Source organism: Podarcis filfolensis (genome assembly GCF_964270895.1).
Source record: "Podarcis filfolensis genome assembly, chromosome: 12".
In the NCBI taxonomy this organism is placed as follows: Eukaryota; Metazoa; Chordata; class Lepidosauria; order Squamata; family Lacertidae; genus Podarcis; species Podarcis filfolensis.
Window position 1 is genome coordinate 14,707,936 of NC_139614.1, and position 26,537 is coordinate 14,734,472.

Consider the following 26,537-nt stretch of genomic DNA (forward strand, 5'->3'; position numbering starts at 1 on the left):
CTGAAGTTGATTAATCACCTGTCTTTCAATCAATTTACTGATTAAATTTAAATAAATGAAATTTGCATATTAACAGAAGCACAATGCCTTTTTGAGGAAATGGAAGGAAGTCTATGACAATTTACAACAGAATAAGTAAAAGCTGCCATTCATGTTTAGATAGAAAAGCCATTTTTACTATTTTTATTTTAAAATTCCATATGGTAGTACTGTGATATTTGACATTCATGTATGTAAATAAATACGTAAAATACCAAAGTCAAAACATCTTAAAAAGATGCAGGTGTTTGCTTCAACCTCACCCAAGTTATTCAAATATGTCCCACTAATTAATTAACCAAAGCTAATTAAGCCTAACCTCATTTATCTGGGCGTTAGCCCCATGGAATTCAATGGGACTTACTTATGTGTAGACATAGGATTGTGTTGTAAAGTACCGTCTTTTTTGCTCTATAAGACTCACTTTTTCCCTCCTAAAAAGTAAGGGGAAATGTGAGTGCGTCTTATGGAGTGAATGCAGGCTGCGCAGCTATCCCAGAAGCCAGAACAGCAAGAGGGATTGCTGCTTTAACTGCGCGGCGATCCCTCTTGCTGTTCTGGCTTTTGAGATTCAGAATATTTTTTTCTTGTTTTCCTCCTCCAAAAACTAGGTGCGTCTTGTGGTCTGGTGCATCTTATAGAGCGAAAAATATGGTATATGTACTCACTCAAGCTGGTCCGATGCATACTTATCTGGGAGTAATGCCCATTGAAATAAATGGGACTTATAAGTAAACGTGCATAGAATTGTGCTGGGAAAACTAACAGTTTATGCAGATGCTATAGTTCTAAGTCGTCCTCCAACTCTTAACTCACATCTGCCACAGCCAGCATGACCAATGGTCAGGGATAATAGGTTGTACACAAACAACACCTGGAGGAACCAGGTTGGGGGAAGGCTGTACCAGGCAGTTTTTGCATAATCCTACTCAGAATTAACCCCACTCAGGATAATAGGGTTTACACCCAGGAAAGCATGGATAGGAGGATTATAAACTAGCAAGTCCAACTGCACTCCGGTACATGCACTGGATTATGCTGTTGTGGCGATCACACAGGGTCCCCGGACGTTTCACAGTCTATTGATCCCTGTGCCACCACTTCATTTCTCGCTGCCGCCACCCAGGCCCTACCTGGTACAATACTGAGTCCAGTCAGGGTTAAATTGGAACATAAACTTCTATTTATTGCAGTTTAACAAGCGAGTGGTTTCATAAACGGTATTGATCAATTACAATCATGGGGTGCCTATCCAGACCTAAAACTTCCGCTACCTGCTCTCACTTACTAAACCACCTCTCAGATATTTACTTGTCTTCCTAACCCCTAACTGTTCCTGACTCAGCTTATTTCCCTACGCTAACTCAACCTACCCACAGACTCTATTCCCATTCACTCCCACTCCAACCAACCACCCAACTCCCAACAAACTCCTCCCTTCACCCCTCCCAGAGCTGGTTTTATAGTCCCTCTGACTCCACCCCCCTGGGTTCTGATTGGGTAACCTGTTTAACTATTTCACCTCCAGCACTCTCATATGTTAACATCACAGCTGTAAATTGAATAAAGCTGGTACCATACTGAGGCTAATAAGTCTGATTGAACTCCACCAAACTTAATTATGTGTAGGCACTTGAATATTGGCCTTAAATGTACTTTTATTACCACTCAATCAAAGGTCTCACTTAAAGAGATGTGGGTCTTTGGCTGTGATACCAAACTTATTCAACCAGACATAGGAGGAAACAGATCTTCCTTGCCCAAGATTTTGAGGGGCCACCACTGCACTGCCATGATAATGACCTTAAAAACTGGGTAAAGTGCACATTGAGAGCAGCTGTTCCATGTTTTGTTGAGATTGGACACCTTGGAGGTACCTAAGCCACCATGTGCAGTATCAGAGTGTGCCCCACGAGGTTTATGGAAACCATTCAAGGTCACGTCTAAAGCATGTTCTAATTCAGGTTTCCCCCAAACTTGGGTCTTCAGCTGCTTTTGGACTACAATTCCCATCATCCCTGACCACTTGTTCTGCTAGCTAGGGATGATGGGAGTTGTAGTCCAACAACAGCTGGAGACCCAAGTTTGGAAAACCCTGTTCTAATTATACGTGTGACCACAATCATGATAATATCCAAAGAAAGTCTATGGCTATCTTGTAGCAACCTAGTTTAATGGTGAAGTTTGCCCATACAAAAAAACCCTATGGATTGTGGTTATTACCATTCCCTGGAGGAAAAACTACTTTTATGGGTGAACAGTTAGGGCAACCACACATGAAAAGTGACTAAGTCTTAAGAAATGAGTGTATTGAGACAGGCACTTGGGTGGTATTTATTTCATCTTGTTAAATGACGGGTGTGTGGCTATCCATTTTACCATGTAGGAGGAAACTTTGTACTCTCTCTGCTAAAGCAATAAGCTGGGAATTTTGCTCAGCTGATAGAATCTCACAAAAATGTGGTAGGTGTCCACGGAATAGCGGAAGAACAAGCTCAGTTTAAAACTGGTTTGGCCAAGTGCAGTCTTCAGAACTGAAGAGAACAGGTCACAAGAGAAATCCAGAGCTGGTTTCACTGGACAACCCAGCAACTTGTACATGCCTCAGAAACAATGTAAGAGAGTTAAGGGTATGACTGTGTGTTTAATATTATAATAAATGCAGGATCTATATACAGTATTGTTCTGCTTTGCTACTTACAGCTGTGAGTACTCACGCACAGTGAAAAACCAGGCAATAGTGTGTGACAGAAACAGTGACACAGACAAAAAGATGATGATGATGATTATAAACATTAAAAAATTACTTGAGACAGAATAAAAGGTAAAAAATATATCACAGTTGCAATGCACACTACAATATGCTACAGCACGAACTGGCAATAGGGACTATGTGAAAGATACACAGAGAAGTTAAGAAATTATATTATACTCAAATTATGACCGAATAATAATAACAACCTGAGATAGATTAAAACAGTAGTGTTTAAGGAACAGATGTAAACAGACTGTCAGGAAGAAATTATGAGTAAATAAGGGAATGAGTATTTTAAGGATTAGAATGAACTAAACGATGCAGGTTTAGCAACCACAGAAAAAGAAAAAGCCTCCAACTAACTCCATCAGAAGTATTTCAGTACTGCTTCTGGGAGACTGAACTAGCAAACAGCAAGAAACAAGGGAGAGAAGGCAATTTGATTTCCTTCAGCAACCTTCCCCTGGTGAAACCATTCCCTGTGGTTACAAGCTAGACTTGTCAGTTGCAAAAGAGCTCTTTCTCACCCCTATCTCCACCTTGGTATCTTCCTTACATGGTAAGATTTGTTGTTGTTGTTGTTGTTTAGTCGTGTCCGACTCCTCGTGACCCCATGGACCAGAGCACGCCAGGTACTCCTGTCTTCCACTGCCTCCCGCAGTTTGGTCAAACTCATGCTGGTAGCTTCGAGAACACTGTCCAACCACCTCATCCTCTGTCGTCCCCTTCCCCTTGTGCCCTCAATCTTTCCCAACATCAGGGTCTTTTCCAGGGAGTCTTCTCTTCTCATGAGGTGGCCAAAGTATTGGAGCCTCAGCTTCAGGATCTGTCCTTCCACTGAGCACTCAGGGCTGATTTCCTTAAGAATTGAGAGGTTTGATCTTCTTGCAGTCCATGGGACTCTCAAGAGTCTCCTCCAGCACTATAATTCAAAAGCTCCAGAAATCTAGATACTGCCAAATGTGTCCCCTTCAGAGTGACCGTGATTAGGCTAAAGTCCTTTTAAAGCATTAAACTGGGTTAAAGCAAACACATAAGAGGCCAGGGCAGTGAAATGGAGTGCATCAGCTCACCTATCACCATTCCTGTGAAAGGTCTGAACTGGGAAGCCAGCAAAAACTATGGAGATTCTCCACTTCCCCCCATCTATGCACTCAGGGCTGATTTCCTTAAGAATGGATAGGTTTGATCTTCTTGCAGTCCATGGGACTCTCAAGAGTCTCCTCCAGCACCAGAATTCAAAAGCATAAATTCTTTGACAATCAGCCTTCTTAATGGTCCAGCTCTCACTTCCATACATGACTACTGGGAAAACCATAGCTTTAACTATGCGGACCTTTGTCGGCAAGGTGATGTCTCTGCTTTTTAAGATGCTGTGTAGGTTTGTCATTGCTTTTCTCCCAAGAAGCAGGCATCTTTTAATTTTGTGACTGCTGTTACCATCTGCAGTGATCATGGAACCCAAGAAAGTAAAATCTCTCACTGCCTCCATTTCTTCCCCTTCTATTTGCCAGGAGGTGATGGGACCAGTGGCCATAATCTTAGTTTTTTTTATGTTGAGCTTCGGACCATATTTGCGTATGCTTTTGCTTTTAGCAGACACTTGTGAGTTGCAATAGCTTCTTACCTAGTTGGGCACTACAGGGTTCTCTACAGCGGCCTCTAACACGGTTAATGAGGAAGAGGGAAATTTGGCTGACAAATTAATCAAGCAACTAGCAATGAAGCAGAGGGTGACGAGTGCATGAGGATAACATAGAAGCAAGCAACGAAAATGTCACAAAATAATGAGAAAGCTTTGGAGTTCACAGAGCTCTTTATCAGGCAATTTTGTGACTTTTTTTTTGGTGACTTTTTTTTTTCCCCCTGGCAGACTGAAACAACTTCCTCTGCTTTTTATAGGCATCTTCAGCTATGAGATTTTGTGTTATTGACACCCTTCTCATTTGAGAGCCAGGTTCCAAATGTATATTGCTTTGGTGTTAGGGTTCACATTTTAGTCCGATCAAAAAGTGAAAGAAATAAGAAGAAAAAAAACCTTTAATGAATAAAAGTGCAATTTAAATTCCAGAATTCAAAGTTTTATGGTTGTCATCTTGCCTGAAGTTCTGAGATAAGAAAATGATACAGTTTTGAATATCATAATGAACATGTAAGTTCTCCATTTGCTGTAGAAGAAGCAAGTGGTGAAGCTGAGCAACTGCTGAGTTTGGAGCAAGTTAATATACTCTTGGCAACTGAACTCTTGGCACTGAACAGCGTTTACAATCCTTCAGGTGAACCTCTGGGAGGTATATATGCTATATGCATGAGCAATCCAGTAACCGCACCTCAGACACACTTGCCCATGTCATCAAAGTATAGATTTCAAGTAAAAGTTAATGCTAATTCAATAGAATTCTGTACTGTGGAACCTACAGCATAGGTGTCTTTGCGCGATTTGCGAGCATATATTCAGAGCTCCGAAATTAGTGACTAAATAAAGTATTGATTTTATGAAAAATAATAAAATGACTCCCTTATTTTCTTTTGTATCTTGGTACTGAAAATAGGAGCCTAGGGAGCTGTCTTGTATACCAAGTCATACATGACAGCAATCACGTTATTTTGTGCCACAGGGCACCAGTACTTCAATTCTAAAGACATAATGTAAATTACAATAATGAAAATTAATGGACAGCTACATATATTTGCATTTGAAACCACAGCACCATCTTATTCATATAAACGGGGATAAGAAATCCAGCATCGTCTGAGCTCTGTGAGCGCAGCTTTCTCCCAATTGAAGCGCAGTGTTTGAGGACCGGGACATTCACAGGGAAACCAAAATGCTCATTTCCAAAGCTATTGTACTACCAACTTTACTGTACACTTGTGAAACATGGACTACTTATAAACTTCATCTCCAACTCCTCAAAAGATTCCATCAACGGTGTCTCTGAAAATTGTTACACATCACTTGGGAAGACAGGCGAACTAATGCCAGTGTATTGAAAGAAGCAAAGATCACCAGTGTCAAAGCAATGATTCTTCAACATCGACTTTGTTGGACTGGTCATGTTGTTCGGATGCCTGATTATCGTCTTACAAAGCAACTACTCTATTCCCAATTTAAGAATGGGAAACGAAATACCAGTGGACAGCAAACGAGGTTTAAAGACACTCTCAAGGCAAATCTACAAAAATGTAGTATAAGCACTGATAACTGGGAAACACTAGCCTGTGACCGCTCCAATTGGAGAACAGCCTTTACCAAAGGTGTGGTGGACTTTGAAGACACTCGAACTCAGGACGAAAAAGAGAAACAAGCTAAGAGGAAGGCATGTTTGACAAACCCTCACCGTGATCAACTCCCGTACAGAAACCTATGTCCCCACTGTGGAAGGATGTGTGGATCCAGAATTGGCCTCCACAGTCATTTACGGACTCACTGTTAAGACCGTGTTCATGGAAGACAATCTTACTTGGCTACAACTGATCACCAGAGATTCATATATACTCACAATAAGAGTTACCGGTAATTGGTGCTTACTTTTAGATTATGTGCAGGATTGGAGCCTTCAATTCTTTCAGGTTTGGGACCTAACCCTGCAATCCTATACACACACTTAGCTGCAATTCTAACACCACTTCCCTGGGAGAAAGCCCTAGTGAAATCAGTGGGGCTTACTTCTGAGTAAACATGTATAGAATCATACTGAAAGTGTTTTCGTTTAATGTCCCGGTCTTTTTTAATTAGTGGCTGTAATTTTTGCTTGTCAACATTTTATGAAAAGAAGAATTCCGTTTTTTTGCAATTCCTGTCAACCAACTTAATTTCCTGTACTAAAAGTAAATATTAATATATGCTACTTTGTTTGGTAAAGCACACCTTAACCCTCAAATGTTATTGGTTTGGTACAATGTTAAGTCAATTAATGAACTGAGACTATTTTAAGACGTACCCTTAATGACTCACTTTTTTTTAATTTTTAAAGAAAAAGTTATTTATTTTTAACACAAGTACTGTGCCTATAAACGCCATAGTTGGCAGGCACCATTTTATAAAGAAGACTTCCTCATTTACTCTCATAGAGAAGGGAATACCTCTTCTAAGATGGTGGTTGTGATATGTGTGCATATCATCTGTCAGGAAATGCTTCTCCCTCTTTCAGAATAATGTTTTTATTCACAAGCAAATTCACTGTATTAATAACTGCAGAAATTCCTCAATCAACCCAGTAAGATTTATTTAATCAGACGACAGACCTCATTTCAGAATAACACAAATTTGCAGAAGCCTTCTTGCATGGAATTGACTGAATTATTAACCCCCCTTGCCCCCCCCAACAAAATATGAGATCTTACTCATGTATTTAATAAATGCTAGCTATTTTGTAGCTCTTAGGAGTTTCCTCAGAAACTTATATCTATAGATTACTGGAAAGGACAGAATCATGTGCTTTTACATGGAAGGGATTTAAAAGGTGTTGTTTTCCATTTAACAAACAAAACCCTCTATAAAATTGGTTCCTTGGTGCCTTTAAGCTGCAGCCTGTGCACTGTTACTTGAGACTAAGTTTACTGGAAAACTAACAAGATTTACTTCCGAGTAAACAATGAGGGTGGCGTCAACTTTTAATAAAAGTGTGGGTGGGTGAAAAACCGAGAACAAAAATGTAAAATTGGACGGGGAAGGAGAGAGCTAATTTAGCCTAACGCCTTGATGCCGGCTCCTAATCCTCCCATCCTGGCTATCTCAGTTAAAAAAAAATTAGGGAAAAGCGAATTAAAACAAGGCAAGTTTTATTCCAGTCGAGGAGCAACGCCTGGCTACTAGAAGCTTCAAGAACCTCCTCGTTTGCCCTGGAAAGAGCCAACAGCACACAAAAGGCAGCGGTAGTAAGAGGGTTAATATTTCCTGTTTGCTTTTGAGACCCCCCCCCCTCCTTTCCCTCTAGCCACCCCCTCTGCGCTCAGGCGGAAGTGAGTTCGCTCCTTTGGAGATTAAAAGGATTCCGAACTCTGGATCAGTTTCAATAACACGCATCCTGAAAGAGGCGGACCAGGAATGCGAGCAGATCGGCGCCCGGCAAGAACCACGTTGCTCCCCTAAATCCACCGGGTGGTGGAGATAATAATAATACCACTGTAATAAAAAATAATAAAACAGGAGAGAGAGAGAAACCACCCATTCTCCAGCGCGCTGGCTCTGTTGGAATCAAATGCATTTGGTCTTTCATTCGCGGGACCTCCATGCTGCTGCGTAACTGCTGCTAATTCAAACCCGCTGCCGGCTCTCGCTTTCTGTTTCCGTGAGTTTCTGAGGACAGAAAGCACCATTTTTATTTTATTTTAAGAAAGAGGATTTTAAGCACACACACACCGCCCTCAGAAGACCACGCGAAGGGGCGCAATGACAAAGGAAATGTGATCTTGGATACTGACGAGGCTCGGGCGCGTAAAAAGGAAAAAAACACACGAGAGAGGAGACGAAGAAGGGGGTGGGTGGATCCTGTTGGGTGAGCGTGGGCCACTCGGATAGCATTGCAGCGCCGCTCCAATTTGCGCGAGTGAATATAATACGCCCCCCATGAATAATTCAGGCCGGCCGGCCGGGACCTGCCGCTACTGCTGCTCTCCTCCCCGGCTTTCGCCGGTCTGAGCGCGTGTGCGCCCGAGAGAGACCGCGTGGGCGGTTGCTGGGGTTTTGTGTTCTTTTTCCGGGAGATCTTAGGCGAGGACCTGATCGATGCGATCGCCCGATCTCCCCGGAGACCTGCGGAAGGCGTGGACCAAAGGCAAGACGCCAAGCTCGTTAGCGTAAGATCGCGCGCTCCGCTCCATTCATTCATTTCATTCATTCGCAACCACCCCTCCTCTCCGCGCGCGCGCGCACACACCATTTCTCTTTTGGGGAGCCCGACTGCCCAGAAGCTGCTGCGCCAGCCGGATCGCCATCTCTCTCTCCTTCCAGCTTCTCCCGACATGCGGTGGCGGGGCCGGCGTGCGAGGATCGGGGCCGGAGAAGCCTTCCTGGGCAACAACTTGCGCCTTTCCCGGAGTCTCTCAAGAAAGAAGTGAACCCAAAGACCCCCCCTCCCTCTTCTCCATCGACATTTTCCCCCTCGGCCCAGCTCTCCCCATCTTCTGAGACCGGCGGAAAGAGGTCCTGGGTTCAGAGACTACTTCCCCCCTCCCCATTATTTAGTTGTTGTTTTTTCCCTGGTCGAAGAAAAAGGAGGAGGAGGAGGAATAATAATCGCCCGGCGACGTGCACTCCGCGCTGGATTTCAACGCGAAGGCGCCGATGCACTTTCCAGACCAGGAAAGCTTCGGTCGCCCGCCCCGCCGTCCCAGAAGCGCTGCGCAGAGAGGGAAGGAGGAAGGCGCGACGGCGGCTCGGAAACGGCTTAAGACGCAGCAGCAGCGCGCAGCCAGTCGCGGGGCGCGGCAGGGAGAGAGACCCGGGCCCTGAAGGAGCTTAAAAGAGGGCGGCGGACGGGCAAGCCAGGAGAGAGGAGAGGCCAGACCCACCGGCCCGCCAAACCCGAAAGGAGGAAGCTCGGAGCAGCGCCCTCACACCGCGCCTCCTTGATGCCACCCACCGGGGCTCGCCAAGCGGGTCTCCGCAGCTCGCCGGGGTTCATGCGGCCTCCTTGCTAGCCCGGTGCCCCTCCCCCTTCTCTCCTCCCCCGGACCCCCCCCCCCGCAATCCCCAATGGCTTCGTTCCCCGAGTCGGATTTCCAGATCTGTCCGCTGTGCAAGGAGATGTGCGGCTCGCCGGCTCCGGTCTCGTCCAATTCGTCCACCTCGTCGTCGTCCTCGCAGACTTCCACCTCGTCTGGAGGAGGAGGGGGTGGTGGAGGAGGAGGAGGAGGAGGCGGCGGCGGGGGGTCTTCGTCGTCCTCCTCGTGCGCCCCGTCGAGGCGCCTGCACGTCCTGCCCTGCCTGCACGCCTTCTGCCGCCAGTGCCTGGAGGCGCAGCGCCACCCTGCCGCGGGGGACTCTCTCAAGCTGCGCTGCCCCATCTGCGACCAGAAGGTGGTGATCTCGGAGCCGTCGGGCATGGACGCGCTGCCCTCGTCCAACTTCCTCCTCAGCAACCTGCTCGACGTGGTCGTCGTGGCGGCCGCCGCCGAGGACCAGAAGAACAACGGGCGCCCCGGCGGACCCGGCGTCGTCGGAGGGAGCAACAGCAGCACCAACAACCGGCACCACCACCACCCTCGACAGCAGCCGGCGCCTCAGCAGCAGCAGCAGCAGCAGCAACACCGCGGCTCGGCCGGCGGCGGCTCGTCGCCGGGCTCCGTGGCCGGCTCGGCGTCGTCGGGGGGCGGCGGCGGCGGCTCGTCGCTGCTGCTCCGACGGCCGCACAGCCGCCAGGGCGAGCCCCGCTGCAGCTCGTGCGACGAAGGCAACGCCGCCAGCTCGCGCTGCCTCGACTGCCAGGAGCACCTGTGCGACAACTGCGTGCGCGCCCACCAGCGCGTCCGCCTCACCAAGGACCACTTCATCGAGCGCTTCGGCCCGGGGCCCCCCGCCTCCACCGGCGCCGGGCCCGCCTCGGCGGCCGCGCAGCTCGCCCTCAGCCAGCCCTACTCCGCCGCGCCTTACACCATCCTCTCCTCCGTCTTCTCCGACCGGGTCAACTACTGCCAGCACCACGATGACGAGGTGAGTGGCTCGCCTCGACTCCTTGATCCGAATCGGGGGTGCCAAATCAAGCATTTGGGGGGGCGGGGGAGGGAATCCTCGCCTCGCCTAATCGACCGCAAGACACCACTTGAATGGCAGTGCCTATGAACTTTTTGGGGGGGGGGTTGGCACCCTCAAATATTTTATTGGGGAGGCCCTAGGAGTTGGCTCCTGTGCCTTGATCCGAATCGCCTTGCGGGAGTGATGTTGAACCGGGTGGGGAGAGACGCCGCCTCTGAAGTTCAACAGGGAGAGAGGAGTCGGGGCTCAAGGGGGTCCTGCAAACTGCCCTCGCCTGCCCTGATGTTTGGGGCTTTAGCAAGTTGCATTGGATAGAGAGCAGCTTGCAATAACCGTATTGGGTTAAATTAAGCAATAAAGTCTCTGAACCGCGTGTATTCAGCTTCTTGATCTGAGAACCCCCTCCGGAGTCCTGCCCCAAATCAACTTCAAATGGCTGCTTGCTTTGTTCTGGCATTTTTTTGAGGGCTTTCTTTTTTTAAACGGAAGGTAATGTAACGTGGAAACGCGTTACTCTTTGCTTAGATCATGTGCGGCTGTGCTCTTTTTCCACCCTGGGTGGAGCGATCTGAATTAAAGAGCACCTACAGAAGAGGCATATTTGAACACCGTTTTGATTTTGCTGGTTAACAGCACTAGGTTGCATGACTTAAATTCACAGCTACTACTATATAGGACCCTGTTTCTGTACTTAACTATCAACCCGGATTTTGTTCACAAGTGTGCACTGAGAAAATCAAAGGAAACAAATTGCCCACTGCACTGTTCCCTCTGATCTGCCTTGTGGTTTCCAGGAAGGTGGTTCAAAGATGCTAAGGTGTAGCCGATTTGTGTTAATTGGAATTATTTTTGAATCTGTGCCCATAAGAGCCTCAAGAGGAATCCTGCGAAATAAGGAATCCCTCCTGTGCAAATTGTTGCTCTGTTAAGAATTTATAGCGGTCCTTACAAGTTCCGCTTGTCTTTTGCAGGAAATGTATACTTTTCCCGTACATTTGGCAATTCCCCTTATTGTATAGCTTCATTTATTCCTCTTGATATTGTCTTGTAGCTGTACTGAAATGGGATTTATCTTTCTATAGGGCTGTCAATTTCCTCCCCTCCCTCCCCGCGCCTTTTAAAAGAGCGTTTGCCCTTCCTTTCCAGGACATCTGGCAACCTTAATTTCCTTTAATTCTCCCCCTTTTTACACCTACACGGTGTGCTTGCTGCTGCTTCCAGCCCTGTTCCTGCGTCTTGCATGCTTTGTTCACGTGGAGCTGTCCACGCTTAACTGGAGTAAATCTCCATAATGCTGTACAAAGCAGTAGAGCTGCTTTGCGGGGGGGGGGCATGTGCTGCAGGCAAGAGAGGATGGTTCGAGCTCTTAAGAGCAAAACTTCAGGGATGCTGAAGAACAAGTGATGTGTGTGTTCTGGTTGGGGGGGCAAGAATTCAACAAGTTTAACACACAGTACTGAAATCAGAATCAAGTGCGAGAGCCGACAATTGGAACTCTGTAAACAGGACGCATTTTTTCACTTTGTTGCAAGTTCCTTTTTGTGACTTCCATGTCTCTTCCCAGCATTGCAAGATTGTCTCCTGAGATGGACTAAAGCTGCTCCTTCAGAATTCTCTTCCCCATTTGTTTTCTTGAAAATAGTGGTTTGCATGAGCAGATTACTTAACTTTGCCAGTCTACGCTCTGCAGTTTAGATTGTGCGTTCTTAAAATGGAAATGCTACAAGTCCAGTTATGGAAATGGGAATTAAGGGTCACCATCTCTTAGCTTGTGGATTTTGTGGAGGATCATGGCATGCAAATAAATCTCCGAATATGTAAGTTTGCCAGGGTGTAATACGACTCAAGGCTGACCTATGGAACCAAATGCCTCTGAGCATATGTAAAGTATCTTTCCCTCGCTGCTGCGTAACAGCTAGAGCTCTTGCACATGTGGGATATAGACAAAGGCTTACATGGTCAGAGGATGTGGTTTCAAGATGGCTTTGAAGCCCCCCCCCTCTCTCTCATATGGTGATTCACTTTTGCTCTTTTTCATTTTTAAACAAGAATCTTCACTGTTTGAACTTTTCTTCAGTTAAAGAAAATATAAGTCACGTGAGTTTCTTTTGGTGTGTATGTTGTGTTGCAGCCCCCCCCTCAAAAAATAATAATCATGCTACTTACAGAGTGTTCAGTTTCCAAAAATATTCCTGTCACTGTTGTCTAGAGGTGGTCTCTGGGCAGGGGGAAAAATAACAAAAATAATGCAGTCACTATTGTCGAGTTTATTTGATTGGGAAGGAAACATGAAAATGAAATGATCCTGAGATTATTGCATAACAGGAGAGGTGCTTTTGAGCTTGTTGTCTCCTCAACCTTAAGCATTGGATAATACCTAAAATCAATTTCCTATTATAAAAATATAATGCTGTGTAGTGTGTCAAAGTTCTCACTTCTGATGATGTTGAAAAGCACCCAGTAACATGCTGTTTTGGAAGTTCCTATATTGAGTGAGATGAGAGACTTTTATGCTGCTCATGGAGAAACTTTTCTTAGAAGGATCAAACACTTAATAAAATGAAAGGAAAACATAACTTTTAGAATTGCACTCCTAATAAACTAATCATTTAAACCAAAAGCTAGACCCAAATGCCCTTAAATTTGAATTCTGGCAAGCTTCCCATCAGTCACATAACATAAAATAGCAATAGTTGGAACAAAATAAGAAAGCAAGGGCAAATTGCTATACGTTTATTTTTATAAGGCTTTAAAATTACACCTGTACGCTGTAAGCAAGGATAGCCATATAATCACGTTGCATTAAATGTATAAATAAAAGTCTGCAGTGCATTGATAATCTCAATTTAGTGCCATTTTTCCAAGTGCTAGCATTTTTTATTTATTTAAAAGAAGAGAATCATACTTGGCACAAATCTATATTCTAACAATTTGTTACTGTCGTAATTAAGTAGGCATTCTGATCCCCAAATAATAAAATCTAGATTCTAGTAGCAACTGCATGAACTGGAAGTTCAATTTGTGAGCCGACATTCCTCATTGCGACATTCCTCTTGGTTGGCGGTAGTGCCACAGTGGAATTTTCCATTGGCTTCATTGTTAAGAAGATAGCTTGCTTCCCAGCAAACTTCTTAGCTGGTCCTGACTACTTTGGAGATAAGAGTCATGACTTGAGGACAAAGTGGGCAAAGTTTCCCCTTGATTATTGCTATGTACATGCACTATTTAGGCTTAACCCCCCCACCACCTGAATGTATTTTAAGAAGGACTGGTTCTTAGCAGAGTCAAGCCTGTTCATACCAAGAAACTGGGTGACTTTTTACCATTTCTATGTGTGGTTATTTAGGGGGAAAAAATGAGAAAGAATGCCTGAATTTGGTAAATAAAAGGACCGTTTAGGAAGGCTTTTTTTCAGGAAGGGTTTGAGGAAATGCAAAAATCTCCTCATTAGCACTTGGTTCTCCCACAGAGCTTTCTAATGTTTAACAAATACTCCTGTCTCTTTGTGGGCCTCTGAAGGGCATTTGGAACTTTAAATGCAAATTTTAAAGCCTGCAAAGCTCGACCAAGAATAGCATTCCTTTCTGCTTGTAAGTATTTAGAATATTTCTGCTGATAGTTGTTGATGTCTTCTTCCCACTTCTTCCCAGCAAATATTTTCAGTACCTTCTCAGTTTAAACTGGTTTACCTTAAAAAGGGCACACAGTAAGAAACTGGAAAGACCTGTTGCTATAGCTGCATTGGCCATGTTTCTTGAATGCGAAGTTGTAACTGAACCTTAGGTTGAAAGCTTAGGTTCCAATTGATACTGAGATCTTGTACCATGCTGAAAAATTAAGTTGCATTGCATCTTGCTTTGCATTCATGGTTCTGTTGCCTGCTTCCTGCAAAAGTCCCATTTCTGGATTTTCAGACCTTGTCTAGAATAATTGCAGCAGATAATCGGTGAATAAGTGATGTAAACTCTTGTCACTGTAATATTTTAAAGTTGCAGTCCTAAACACGCTTTCTGAAGGGTGTGCTCACCAACCCCCTCCTAATACAGTTAGATTTTTGCAGGTAAACATGTAGAGAATTTTATTTTTAAAAGAGGATTGGAAAAAACGCACTTGAATGTGCTGTTGCATATTGAGCACAATGCAAATCTGATATTAACATTAATTTTTAAGGTTTGCCTTCCCCATCTAATGTTCAAACAACCTATGGTGGGCCACTGCTCCCATCACAGCTGCCATGTGGAGGCCAGTTTTTAGAATCTGTTCATTGGCAGCTGTTCGCTGCATGGAGCTGGCAATTCTTAATACTCACCATTTGTTGCCATGTCTTCAAGTGGCAATAGAGAGAAATTGCTTGATCTGTGTTTGGTGAGCCACATTGATCAGTTTAAATACTTTGCTTATCCTGATGGACTTCCTTATCCAGAGCTAAAGGGGTGAGCTAAAACTTGGAATACTTGGGGGAATCAAAACAGCAATGGGGGAAGGAAGCATTTTCCTGTTCTACAAACGCGTCTGACGTACATCCCGTTTATCTTAAACGTTTTTTTGAGAGGGATGATTCTGAATACCAAAAGCGAAACCCTAGAGAATCCTTAATATTGTTGAGAAAGGTTAATTCACAGCTTGTTTTCGTTGTACCAAATGAACAATTGTGGAGAAAATTGTAATTAGAATTAAAAATAATAAGAGAAAGGTGTTCCTGATCTTGGGAGACTGAACAATTGTGTTGCAGAATTCAGCCATTAAGTTTGCAATATAGAGAAGAAAAAACCCAAACATGCTAAGGCAATTCTTCAGAATATACCACAACTAAATGCCTGAGTTGGAAATATTCCTTGCTTAACACTGCAGTTCTATCAGTGTCTACTCAAGATGCAAGTCTATAGAAGGTTTTTCCCCTAGTAAGTCTGTCAGAGAAGGTAACAAAAAATTGATACTAGCACAAAAGGACCAGGAATACTTTCCATATGCTCTAGGTTTGTGACTTTTGTTGGTCTCTGTACAATGTCTGCAACTCTTCTTTACAGGGGTGTGGGTTAGAGAGTGCTGGACTAGGACCTGCATGACCCAGGTGCGAATGCCCACACAGCTGTGGGGCTCATCAGGCAACCTTAGCCCAGGTGTGCATAATTTAGCCCTCATTCTAATTTCTCTTCCTCTGTTGTTGTAAGGATAAAATAGTGGGGAGAAGAGAGGTCACTGGAGGAAAGACTGGGATATAAATGTAATAAGAAAGCCTGGCCAGTCTGCTAGAGCTTCTGTCTGTAGTACGTGACTGTTTTCCACAGTGTTTCCATTTCTTACTATTTTTGTGCTTGCCAGTGGGTACTGAATAAGTATCCTTTAACAGGATACCTTTAATCCAAGGGACAAACATATTTATCTCAAGTTTTGCTGATTGCCTTGGGTAAGTTAAAAGGGAGCTTGAACAGTGAAGGTGGGGAGAGAGAGGAGGAGAATGTTGTTTATTTAAGCAGCATTCTTGCACAGTGGCTTAGCTATATGTAGATGTGTTCTAGTTGTGGTGTCTTCAAATGCTTTTTACCTAGATTTGACAGAGCTTTGGGTCTACGCAGGGCAGTCTTTCTGTCTCAAAGCGAAAACCTGAGAGATGTTCCCTGGAAAGACGCTCTCCTGTTCTCTTCCTTTCTTGTTGGAGTGGAGTGGCAAAGAAGGGGGAATAAATTTATTTCTGGCTTGCTCTCTTGTACCCACCCTCCGATATTTTCTCATGGAAGTGTTGCATGATGGGGTTCCTGTGCCCCTGTTTTGAATCTCGGTTTCCACAGTATTTTGGGCACACACACCTCAGAAGCCCCCGTGCAGAATTTGTTGTGCACTGTTTGCAGAGTTCGAATCCATGAGCATGGATTTTTATTTTTTCAGTTTTGCTATGATAACTTGTGCCACCTCCTTCGTTTTTGGTCAGTGTGTATCGCAAGGATGCCTAGCCAGCACTGTTGCTTCCTGAAACAGCTTGCCATAAACCATGGCACTAGAATTTAAGAATTGTTCAAACTTTCCCCCAAGAAACACGCAAGTTTTTTAGGTAAACAACAGACTGCGTGGTGCCAGCTATCATAGCAGGTGACCCCAAGAGCCACAAGAGCTAGTGAAAAAGTAACAATTTGATTATATAGAGTGTAAAATGAGAGAGTTAAACATTTCCCTCGGGCTCAAAGAGTAAGCCTCATATCTGTCTCGGTAAATCAGATTCTGAGTGAGGATCTTCCAGCGACAACATGTAGCTAAAGTTGGCTCATAGTTTCTAGTTCCTTATTTGCCTGAAAGTTTTAAAATGGAGCTTAATCAGCAAATTGAATAAGCAACTGCAGCTTGGGTCTGCACGTTCCTACCCTATACCATGGAGCTAGGATGTAGACCAAATCTTATTTTGGAGTTCAGAGACACATAAATTTATTAAGGCGAATTAACTTTCCTGTGCTCCTAGCCTTATTTCAGATTAGTAACTGGGAACTAGTAACCAGTTTTGGCCCTGTATTCACAGGGTCAGTTTTTAATATGCACACCAAGCCTTGTTTCTTTTCATGGTTTCTCTGTAGATTTATCCCTCACGATCATTTTTTTAAAATTGCTTAGATTTATACCCTGTCTTTCAAACACATAATCAAGGCATCTAAAATTAACATTGCAATGTGGAAGAATATTCCCACTGGAAACTTGCACCCTTTCCAAAAAATGTTTTCTTTTGCCGGGAAGCCAGGGCCTGTCCTTTGTGAATTTAACATCCATTGTGATATTTCTACTTAACTCTAGGTTATGCTATTTCTCCTCTATACTCTCTTTTTAATCCTCTTTTTAGATGGGTACTACATGGTGCTGTGGGTTAAACCACAGAACCTAGGGCTTGCCAATCAGAAGGTTGGCGGTTTGAATCCCCGCGACAGGGTGAGCTCCAGTTGCTCGGTCCCTGCTTCTGCCCACCTAACAGTTTGAAAGCACATCAAAGTGCAAGTAGATAAATAGGTACGGCTCTGGCGGGAAGGTAAACGGCGTTTCCATGCGCTGCTCTGGTTCGCCAGAAGCGGCTTAGTCATGCTGGCCACATGACCCGGAAGCTGTACGCCAGCTCCCTCGGCCAGTAAAGTGAGATGAGCGCCGCAACCCCAGAGTCAGCCATGACTGGATGGTCAGGGGTTCCTTTACCTTTACATTGGATGCAGAACTTGATTTCTGGAGAAAAGTTGTTTGAACTGTGAAAGAGAAGATTAAAAAGTTTACATTGCTTGTATATCCTTGGGCAGCCTGCTGGGCTACCAGCTATTTTGGAGTACAACTCCCATCATCCCCCAGCTAACATGTGTGCTGGCTGGGGCTGATGGAAAGGTAAAGGTAAAGGATCCCTGACAGTTAAGTCCAGTCTTAGACGACACTGGGGTTGCGACGCCCATCTTGCTTTACAGGCCAAGGGAGCTGGCGTTTGTCCGCAGACAGTTTTTCTGGGTCATGTGGCCAGCAGGACTAAGCCACTTCTGGCACAACGGAACACTGAAACCAGAGCAGCACACAGAAACGCCATTTACCTTTCTGCCAGAGCAGTACCTATTTATCTACTTGCACTCTTTGGCGTGCTTTCAAACTGCTAGGTTGGCAGGAGCTGGGACTGAGCAACGGGAGCTCACCCCGTCGCGGGGATTCGAACCTCCGACCTTCTGATCGGCAAGCCCAAGAGGCCCAGTGGTTTAGACCACAGCGCCACCCATGGCTGATGGAAATGTAGTTCAAAACAGCTGCAGAGCACCAGGCTGTGCTAGGAGAATATTTTTCAGGTTCTGAATATAAATGGTGTTTTTAGTGTGAAAGAGGCAGAATTGGTAGTATTGCTGCCACCTCTTCTTGGTCCTAGAGTGACGGGGGAGGAAGCAGCTGTAAATAATGCCACAGCTTTCTGGGAGAAATGGAAGTAGGCTGCATGAAGGAGGAAGGATGTATTTTCACAGATGCATTCTAGCAAAGTTTGCTGTCTAGCTTCATAAAAGAAGGGATCTCATTTGAACACAGCCCATTGTGTTAAATACAGCCGTACTTTGGTTTTCAAACAGCTTAGTTCTCAAACGTTTTGGCTCCTGAACGTCGCAAACCCGGAAGTGACTGTTCTGGTTTGCAAACTACTTTTGGAAGCTAAATGTCCAACGGGGCTTCCGCAGCTTCCGATTGGCTGCAGAGCTTCCTGCAATCAATCAAAAGCCACACTTTGGTTTCTGAACATTTTGGAAGTCAAATGGACTTCCGGAACGGATTTCGTTCAACTTCCAAGGTACGACTGTATTGGAAATGAGTTAGTATCATTTTTATTGTGGCATGCTCTGTTAGTCTTGGCTATATGCCACCTTTTCTTCTTTTTTTGCTTTCCCCATGCTCTTCATTGTGTTGCTTTAGATTGCAGTGTGAACTCCCAATAATTTTTCAGATGGCGAGGCTCTCATATGTCCCATATATGCATTAGCTTTATGCTATTCTTGAGGTGAAAAAGCTGGCATGTTTTCTGAGGTATAAAGGAGCAAAAATCGGTCAAAAACATATAAAAGTCCTGATGGCAGCAGGGATTAGGGCAAAATATTGTGTATTGCTTGGATTTTGCAACCTGTTTAATTTTATCTGTGTCAGATATCCATTTCAGCTGTGTCCCACACACTTCATCAAATATCTTGTGCAAAACCCCTGTTGTGTGCCAATTCTTGAGAAAAGCGGAGGAAACGCTGTGCTCTAGAAGCCAGCATGATTAGATACATTTGTACTCTCAGAATGACATGGATTTTCGTTCTTCTAGCTTTCCCTTAAAAATGAGAAACAGGGGGGCCACTAGGTGGCGCATCGGAAGATGGCTGACAATAACATCTCTCCGACCCACACGAGGTAATTTGGAGGCTATGATGGGGGTAATTAGCCTCCTTAACCCCCCCAGGATTGTGGGGGGGACGGCCCTTGCCTGCTGCGCCCTATACCACCCCCGAATTTGTGGGGGTGGGGGCACTAGGCACAAAGCCCTCCTGTGGGATTCCGGTACTCCTGGACGCCGTCCCTGATCCGCGCCGCTAGTTGCAAGCATCTTCAAAAGAAACAATTTGGACGAGATAAATTGCACATGCTTCAAGGAAAAAGGGGAGTAAAGACTGCTGACAGAAGAGATCTCTGATAACAAGACAAGAATAAAATACGAGAAGATACGTCAAGATACGGTATGATAAATGACTGAGGGGGGAGGGGGAAAAAAACCTGCCTTCCTTTTTCTTATGTGATTTAACAAGAATCCCCTCCCCTAATGAGTCAGAAACTAAGGACTTAAGCTGTGGATTTAAGGCTGTGTGGAGATAAACTTTCGAACCAAAGCAATGTTTCAAGATGAAGCTGGAAAGCTAAGAGTTTTGGAATGACGCAGTTAAAAATGCCGTTGCCATTTTGGGAGGCATTGTTGGAGCTCTTGGGTCTGGGAGGAGAAAGAGAGAAATAGAGTTGTTTACATATCGTGGATCAACTTCTCGGTGGGACTTAAGAGCGACAAATGCCAAATTTATGATGGAAAGAGCAATGCTATCTACGAAGGAGATATATGGAAACCATCTGGACTTAGTGGAGGAACGGGAAATCCACACAGGATTATTATTTTGCTTATCGGCTTAAGGAGACTAACAGAAGAGATCGTAAAGGAAAAATAGAAATTATATGAACAAGATATGATGTGGAAACACCAAGATAAGACTGGATAGAATTATGAATTTTGTCTGGACCGATTGGGACTGATTTGGACATTAACGCAGTAATAAGAAGATGATCTGAATCCCCCTTTGGATCTTGAAGTATGGGTTCCCCCAACAAAATTTAAAAATTTGGCTTTGTAATTTGGAATTTATGTGATGTGATTTAATTTGATGTGATTGGCCAGTTAATAAAAATTATTTAAAAAAAAATAAAAATAAAAATGAGAAACAGAAGTGAGTTCTCTCTGTGTGTTTTTTAAAACAATGGAAACTCTCCTCTTCACGTACTTCCTGGAATGTATATATTCCTGCTTGGACCAGAGCTGTTGTGACCTTTTAAACTTATGAATGGACTGGCTTGAGCATCTTCGCTGAAATTGTGCCTCTTGAATGTATGCTAATTGCACTAAAACAAGTATTGCGATGGGTTGGCTCCCAGCTCCCTGCACCTTTTGATGTGTAGCTGGCTTTAATGTTACCTAGTACTGTATTCTGATCCTGCCTCATGCAACACTATAAGTTCATGGTAAGAGAGCTTAGTTCCTGAACAAACAAACAAAAAGCTTGAAATTGTGAATAAGTTTGCTGCTGTGTCACCTTGGTATCTTGTGTATACTTCCACAATCTAAATGTCTGCCATCTTAACTGTGTACTAAGTGGAAACCCGGAAGCTGCATTTCCTTAGAAAGTTAAGTAGTGGCAATGATGAATGCCAGTGGTTGTCAAATGCATCCAGTTATGTTGCCCGTGTGAAATTTGAGGTGGGGGTGGGGCAATGAGATATATAAAAAAAGCGGTAGTACTTCTTAGGGAGTTGAACAGAAGAGGAAGGAAACATTGATCTAGATCAGGGATCTGCAAACTTTTTAAGCAGAGGGCCGGTCCACTGTCCCTCAGACCTTGTGGGGGGCCGGACAATATTTTGGAGGGGAAAATGAATGAATTTCTATGCCCCACAAACAACCCAGAGATGCATTTAAAACAAAATCACATATTCTACTCATGTGAAAACACCGGGCAGGCCCCACAAACAGCTCAGGGATGCATTTTAAATAAAAGGGTACATTCTACTCATGTAAAAACACACTGATTCCTAGATCATCTGCGGGCCGGATTTAGAAAGTGATTGGGCCAGATCCAGCCCCCGGGCCTTAGTTTGCCTACCCATGATCTAGATGCATGTAGCTCTGGTAGAACCAATTCTAATTCTAAGCTTGCACATGCTAGTTAGATTTCTCTCCCCACCCCCATTCCTTCTGTAGGTTGGTTATTTGACCTTAGCAGATGGTAAGATTTCTAACTTTTAACATAGGGCGAGGAATAGAAAAACCAATAAAAAGTATATTTCATTATGCAAAGTATCATTTCATTAAAATATCTATATGTCGGGAGAACTGCATTTCTAGAGTCAATATTGTCAATATTGCGTTAAAATGAAATACTGTGTGCCAATCAGTTTTGTGTTGGCAACAACCACCAATCAGTAATGTGCAGTGGGTGCTTCTCTTGTAGAGACAATTCAGTCAGAAGGATATTCTGTGCCAGAAACTTTGCAAAGTTTCAGATGGGACATTTCCCAGCGCTACCAGGTGAAGTCTGTAATTGAGCATGTACTCTGCCACTCAAGCTTAAGAGGGAAGGAAGTTGATTTGGTTCTGTTGTCCTCTGTGGACTGTGTGGAAAAAGCGAGCCAAATAGGTGGAGATGGGTTTCCTCCCTGTTATCAAAGCTTTCATGTAGGAAAGAGAAGAGACCTGTTCAATGAAAGTTGCGTTAGGGCTGAGGCTGCCATCACCCAACCAATAAACACTGTTTTGGAGAAGTGTGAGGGACGCGGGTGGTGCTGTGGGTTAAACCACAGAGCCTAGGACTTGCTGATCAGAAGGGCAGCGGTTCGAATCCCCGTGACAGGGTGAGCTCCCGTTGTTCAGTCCCTGCTCCTGCCAACGTAGCAGTTCGAAAGCATGTCAAAGTGCAAGTAGATAAATAGGTACCGCTCTGGCGGGAAGGTAAACGGCGTTTCCGTGCGCTGCTCTGGTTCGCCAGAAGCGGCTTAGTCATGCTGGCCACATGACCCGGAAGCTGTACGCCGGCTCCCTCGGCCAGTAAAGCGAGATGAGCGCCGCAACCCCAGAGTCGGCCACGACTGGACCTAATGGTCAGGGGTCCCTTTACCTTTTATACTGGCAACATCTCCTGGATTGAACCCTCCTCTCTGTATTTTCTGTGTTGTTGCAGATTTGTTGATTAACCTGAAGGTCTCTTCTCCTCGACTTCATCTTAGAATGGAGATGAATATTTGAGGTGGTGAACTTTGGTGTGTTGGCTTCCTGATCTTGGCTTCTAATGGCTTTTAGCTCCTCCCATCCTATCCCTGATATCCTACACTCCAGATTAGGACCAGTAAATTCTGCTTTCCCAATGGTTAATGCAGTCCTTGTTAGGCTGTTGTGGACCTGGCATGTTCTAAATTCGGTTATTGCACTATTTTGGAAACTTTTTACGTAGCAAGATAGTGGAGCCACATATAAGGGCAACTTGAAACCCTACTCATCTCCACAATGGTTCTTGTGCCTTTTTACAAGCACACAAGAAATTCCAGGTTCACTCCCACCCCCAACCCCGTTCCAAGCTACAACTTTTGATTTACACAGATACAGTACAAGCGGGAAATGACGATATAAATGCCTGGGATAGAAAGCCATTGATTGGGCTTATTGAGAGATACCACCTTCCTTTCAAGTAGACTGTGAAGGACACCTCTCTCACACGTGCCTTTTGAAGCAAATGCTGATCTTGCTTACATTAGATTTAAAAGTTAATCATCCTTCTCCTAGAAGTACATAAGCTGATTTTCTCCCCTCTGCCCCCCCTTTAAAAAAGGGAACAAATTGATAGTGTTAACAAGTATTGACAGTTTGAGACCTGTAGACTTGAGTTCTAATGCTGGCATGCTTTCTTGGGAGGTGACTCAGCTGACTGGATGATTATTCCTAACCCCCCCCCCCTTTGCATTTACTGTGAAGATTATGCAAACTCAGGCTGGTTAAGTTCAGATATTTATGAGCCTTTATCATTCTTGATACCAGTTTCTAACTGGGAAAGCAACATACTTCCTCATCACTCTTCGAATACGGACCTGATCTTGCCTGTCTGAATAAAAGAAGCAGTTTGGGATCATTTTTAAAGAAGATTTTGTTGCCGTTTAGTCAATGTTTGGCATGTGTGTTGACATGAAGAGGAAGTAAGCTCTTCAGAAAGGTGTGCGTTTTCTAATGGCAGACTGCGTGCATAAGCATTTATTTAGGAAATTTATAAAATGCATATAAACTACACTTCAGGATAAGCTTCTATGGTGGCACATGCAGCGATAATACAGTTAAACTAGCTTTCATTATACTCTAGTAAAAATCACCAGCCTTCTGGGAGCAAAATTGCATGTTTCTGGTAGCGACTAAAGCTCCCTCCCAAACTCTCCCCTCCCAAGACCCTGGTGTGAGGAATACAGTGGTACCTTGGGTTACATACGCTCCAGGTTACATACGCTTCAGGTTACAGACTCCGCTAACCCAGAAATATTACCTCGGGTTAAGAACTTTGCTTCAGGATGAGAACAGAAACCGTGCTCCGGCGGCACGGCGGCAGCAGGAGGCCCCATTAGCTAAAGTGGTGCTTCAGGTTAAGAACAATTTCAGGTTAAGAACAGACCTCCGGAACAAATTAAGTACTTAACCTGAGGTACCACTGTACAGTGAACTCCCACAGTACAGTGGCTTACCTTGCTTTTTGGTGGAGTTCTGGCCTCTTGTTAGGAAGCAATCCAAATGTTTTACTGACTTTTCTATTAAAAATGGTTGGGATCTACTCAAAGAGAATGCTGGGGCTAATATATTAACCAACAGAATTGTTGTGTATATGGGTACATGACCATATGCCATGTGCAGCCACGATCACAGAAATGGCAGCGTCTCTGAACACCAATGGTTAACACTGTTTCTCTGCATGGCCATTTACCGTATTTTTCGCTCTATAAGACGCGCCAGACCACAAGACGCACCTAGTTTTTGGAGGAAAACAAGAAAAAAAATATTCTGAATCTCAGAAGCCAGAACAGCAAGAGGGATCACTGTGCAGTGAAAGCAGCAATCCCTCTTGCTGTTCTGGCTTCTGTGATAGCTGTGCAGCCTGCATTCGCTCCATAAGACGCACACACATTTCCCCTTAATTTTTAGGAGGGAAAAAGTGAGTCTTATAGAGCAAAAAATACGGTATTTAGAAAATCTTCACTCCACCTTTCCATTGTAGCCAGAAGGCTCATGGTGGCTTAACACAAATTTTCACCAAAAACACAAAGCAACACTTTAAAAATACTTGCCATGCTGCAAATATACTCAACTGTTTCATACATGAATACACGTATTGTAACGATCCATACTAAATGTTTTATAGGAAACTTGTACAAACACTAATTTAGCAACTGTCTTCAATCCAGTAATTGTATTGAATGCTACATGGTCTATTTGTTATGTTTTTACATTTTAAAGCGACAAATATTGTCCCAAGTCCCCACGTTCTACAAAATGGCTCATATGTACTGTCTTGATAAGTCGTCAGTTTCAGCAGTGATAACAACTCTTGAGCGTGCTTTTGGAGGGGTCTCTTATTCTATTTCAAAAATAGCATCAAAAATTGCTACTGTAAAGCTTTCAGCAGCCACAGAGAGGCTTATAAAACACCTAAGCAGGAAATTGGCCTATTAAAACCACTCAACCCAACAGGCCCAATGTCTGCTGCAACAAAAATATCTTGTTCAGACAATGGAAGGTCGAGAGGGTGCCAAACAAGCTTTCAGGTGAAGGGAATTCCAGCGTTTGGGCACAGCCACAGAGAAGGCCTCTTCCTGTAGCTCTTTCCTGCATTCCCAAGGATGCTTCTGGCACCCTTAGAATTCAGTGCGCCCATGTATTCAGATGCACATGGCTTAAAATTAAATAAATACCTGGCCACTTGCTTGGCAGTTCACATATGAATTGGCCCTTTGCTAAACATTCTGAGTTAGGAGGTTGCTTTGGATAAAGCTAAGGAAACAATTTTTGCTACTATTTTTTAATTAAAAATGCAGAATCAAGTGTATAACAAAACCACAGAAAATGTTCATGAAATATTGAAGCAGAGACAAAGAGGGGGGGCAGAGACATCAGTAATACATTCCTGATTTTTGATATAATAGAAATTATAGCAAGGCTATAAAACAACCCATTGACATGGATCATAGCTGTCAACGTTTCCCTTTTTAAAAGGGAAATTCCCTTATTCCGAATACGATCCCTCGCAAGAAAAGGGAATAGTTGACAGCTATGACATGGATTATCCCTTATTTTCCAGGGAGATGAGCAGCATTTCCAGCAAACCTTAGTTCATGAAGCTCTGCATGTATTTCTACTTTATTTTGTATTATCCACAGCCATTTATAAGTCCAGGGGGCGGGTGGAGATTGGTATGATTTCATTGTTTATGTTAATAATGCAGAACATAGCCAACCAAAAAGTAATTTGTCCTCTTCCCCCCTTTTTTTTACCTCTAGCAGTTCTTAGTTTATACATCTATTTTTTTTCTAGTAGGGTTGGTTGCTAGGCAAACCATTATTAGCTAAGAGTTGCTGTGGGTCAAGATACCTTTAGTTACAGCAGACCCATACCGTGGCTAAATCATAAGCAAATTTGACTACACTGTGCAAGTAGTGGTTACAAATAGAACATAGGTGTTTTGCTTTAATGAGGAATGAGTGCTGATAAAACAAAAGCAAAAACTTTAGATTTTAGATTTGTCCCCAAGAAAGTGTTGGAAAGCTGCAGATCTCTGTGCTAAAAATTGCATTCATGTTATCTGAAGCTAGATTAAGAATTGCTAGATACTAGAGAGATCTTAAGTGCATATAACATAGGCTATTGGTATTCAAGATTATGCTTCATTACATTAGCAGAGAAACTTGTTTGGAGAAGTCAGGTGACATTCTTAGCTTGATCCAGTTGTGTGTGCTTTTTAAATCTCCCCACTCCGAAAACCAACAACGTACAATAATCACAGCATATAGCTAAACAGTATATGTGCATCTCTAAGGAAATGGGCAACAGAAGAGGGACCACACCCAACATTAGAAACCTTTAAAAAATGGAAGTTTCAGGGCCAGCACAGTCTGACTCTCCTCTCAGCAATGGATATTCAAACAAGAAGCTGTGAAAAGCAAGGACATGTTATTCTAATGTTAGAAGTTCAGGAGTGCAGTAAGATATGTGTAAAATGAGAAAGCAAATAGGATAATGAT

General features: G+C 43.9%; 1 protein-coding gene across 1 annotated transcript in view; it reads left to right on the plus strand.

Moving 5' to 3' along the window:
* The first annotated feature begins 7,498 nt into the window (after positions 1-7,498).
* The window catches only part of TRIM71 (tripartite motif containing 71), a 56,130-nt gene continuing 37,091 nt past the window's right edge, over positions 7,499-26,537 (plus strand). The window contains exon 1 of the mRNA XM_083577723.1: positions 7,499-10,451. Within this exon, the coding sequence (XP_083433849.1) occupies positions 9,495-10,451 (957 nt within the window). The 5' untranslated portion in view covers positions 7,499-9,494. The remainder of the gene's footprint in view (positions 10,452-26,537) is intronic.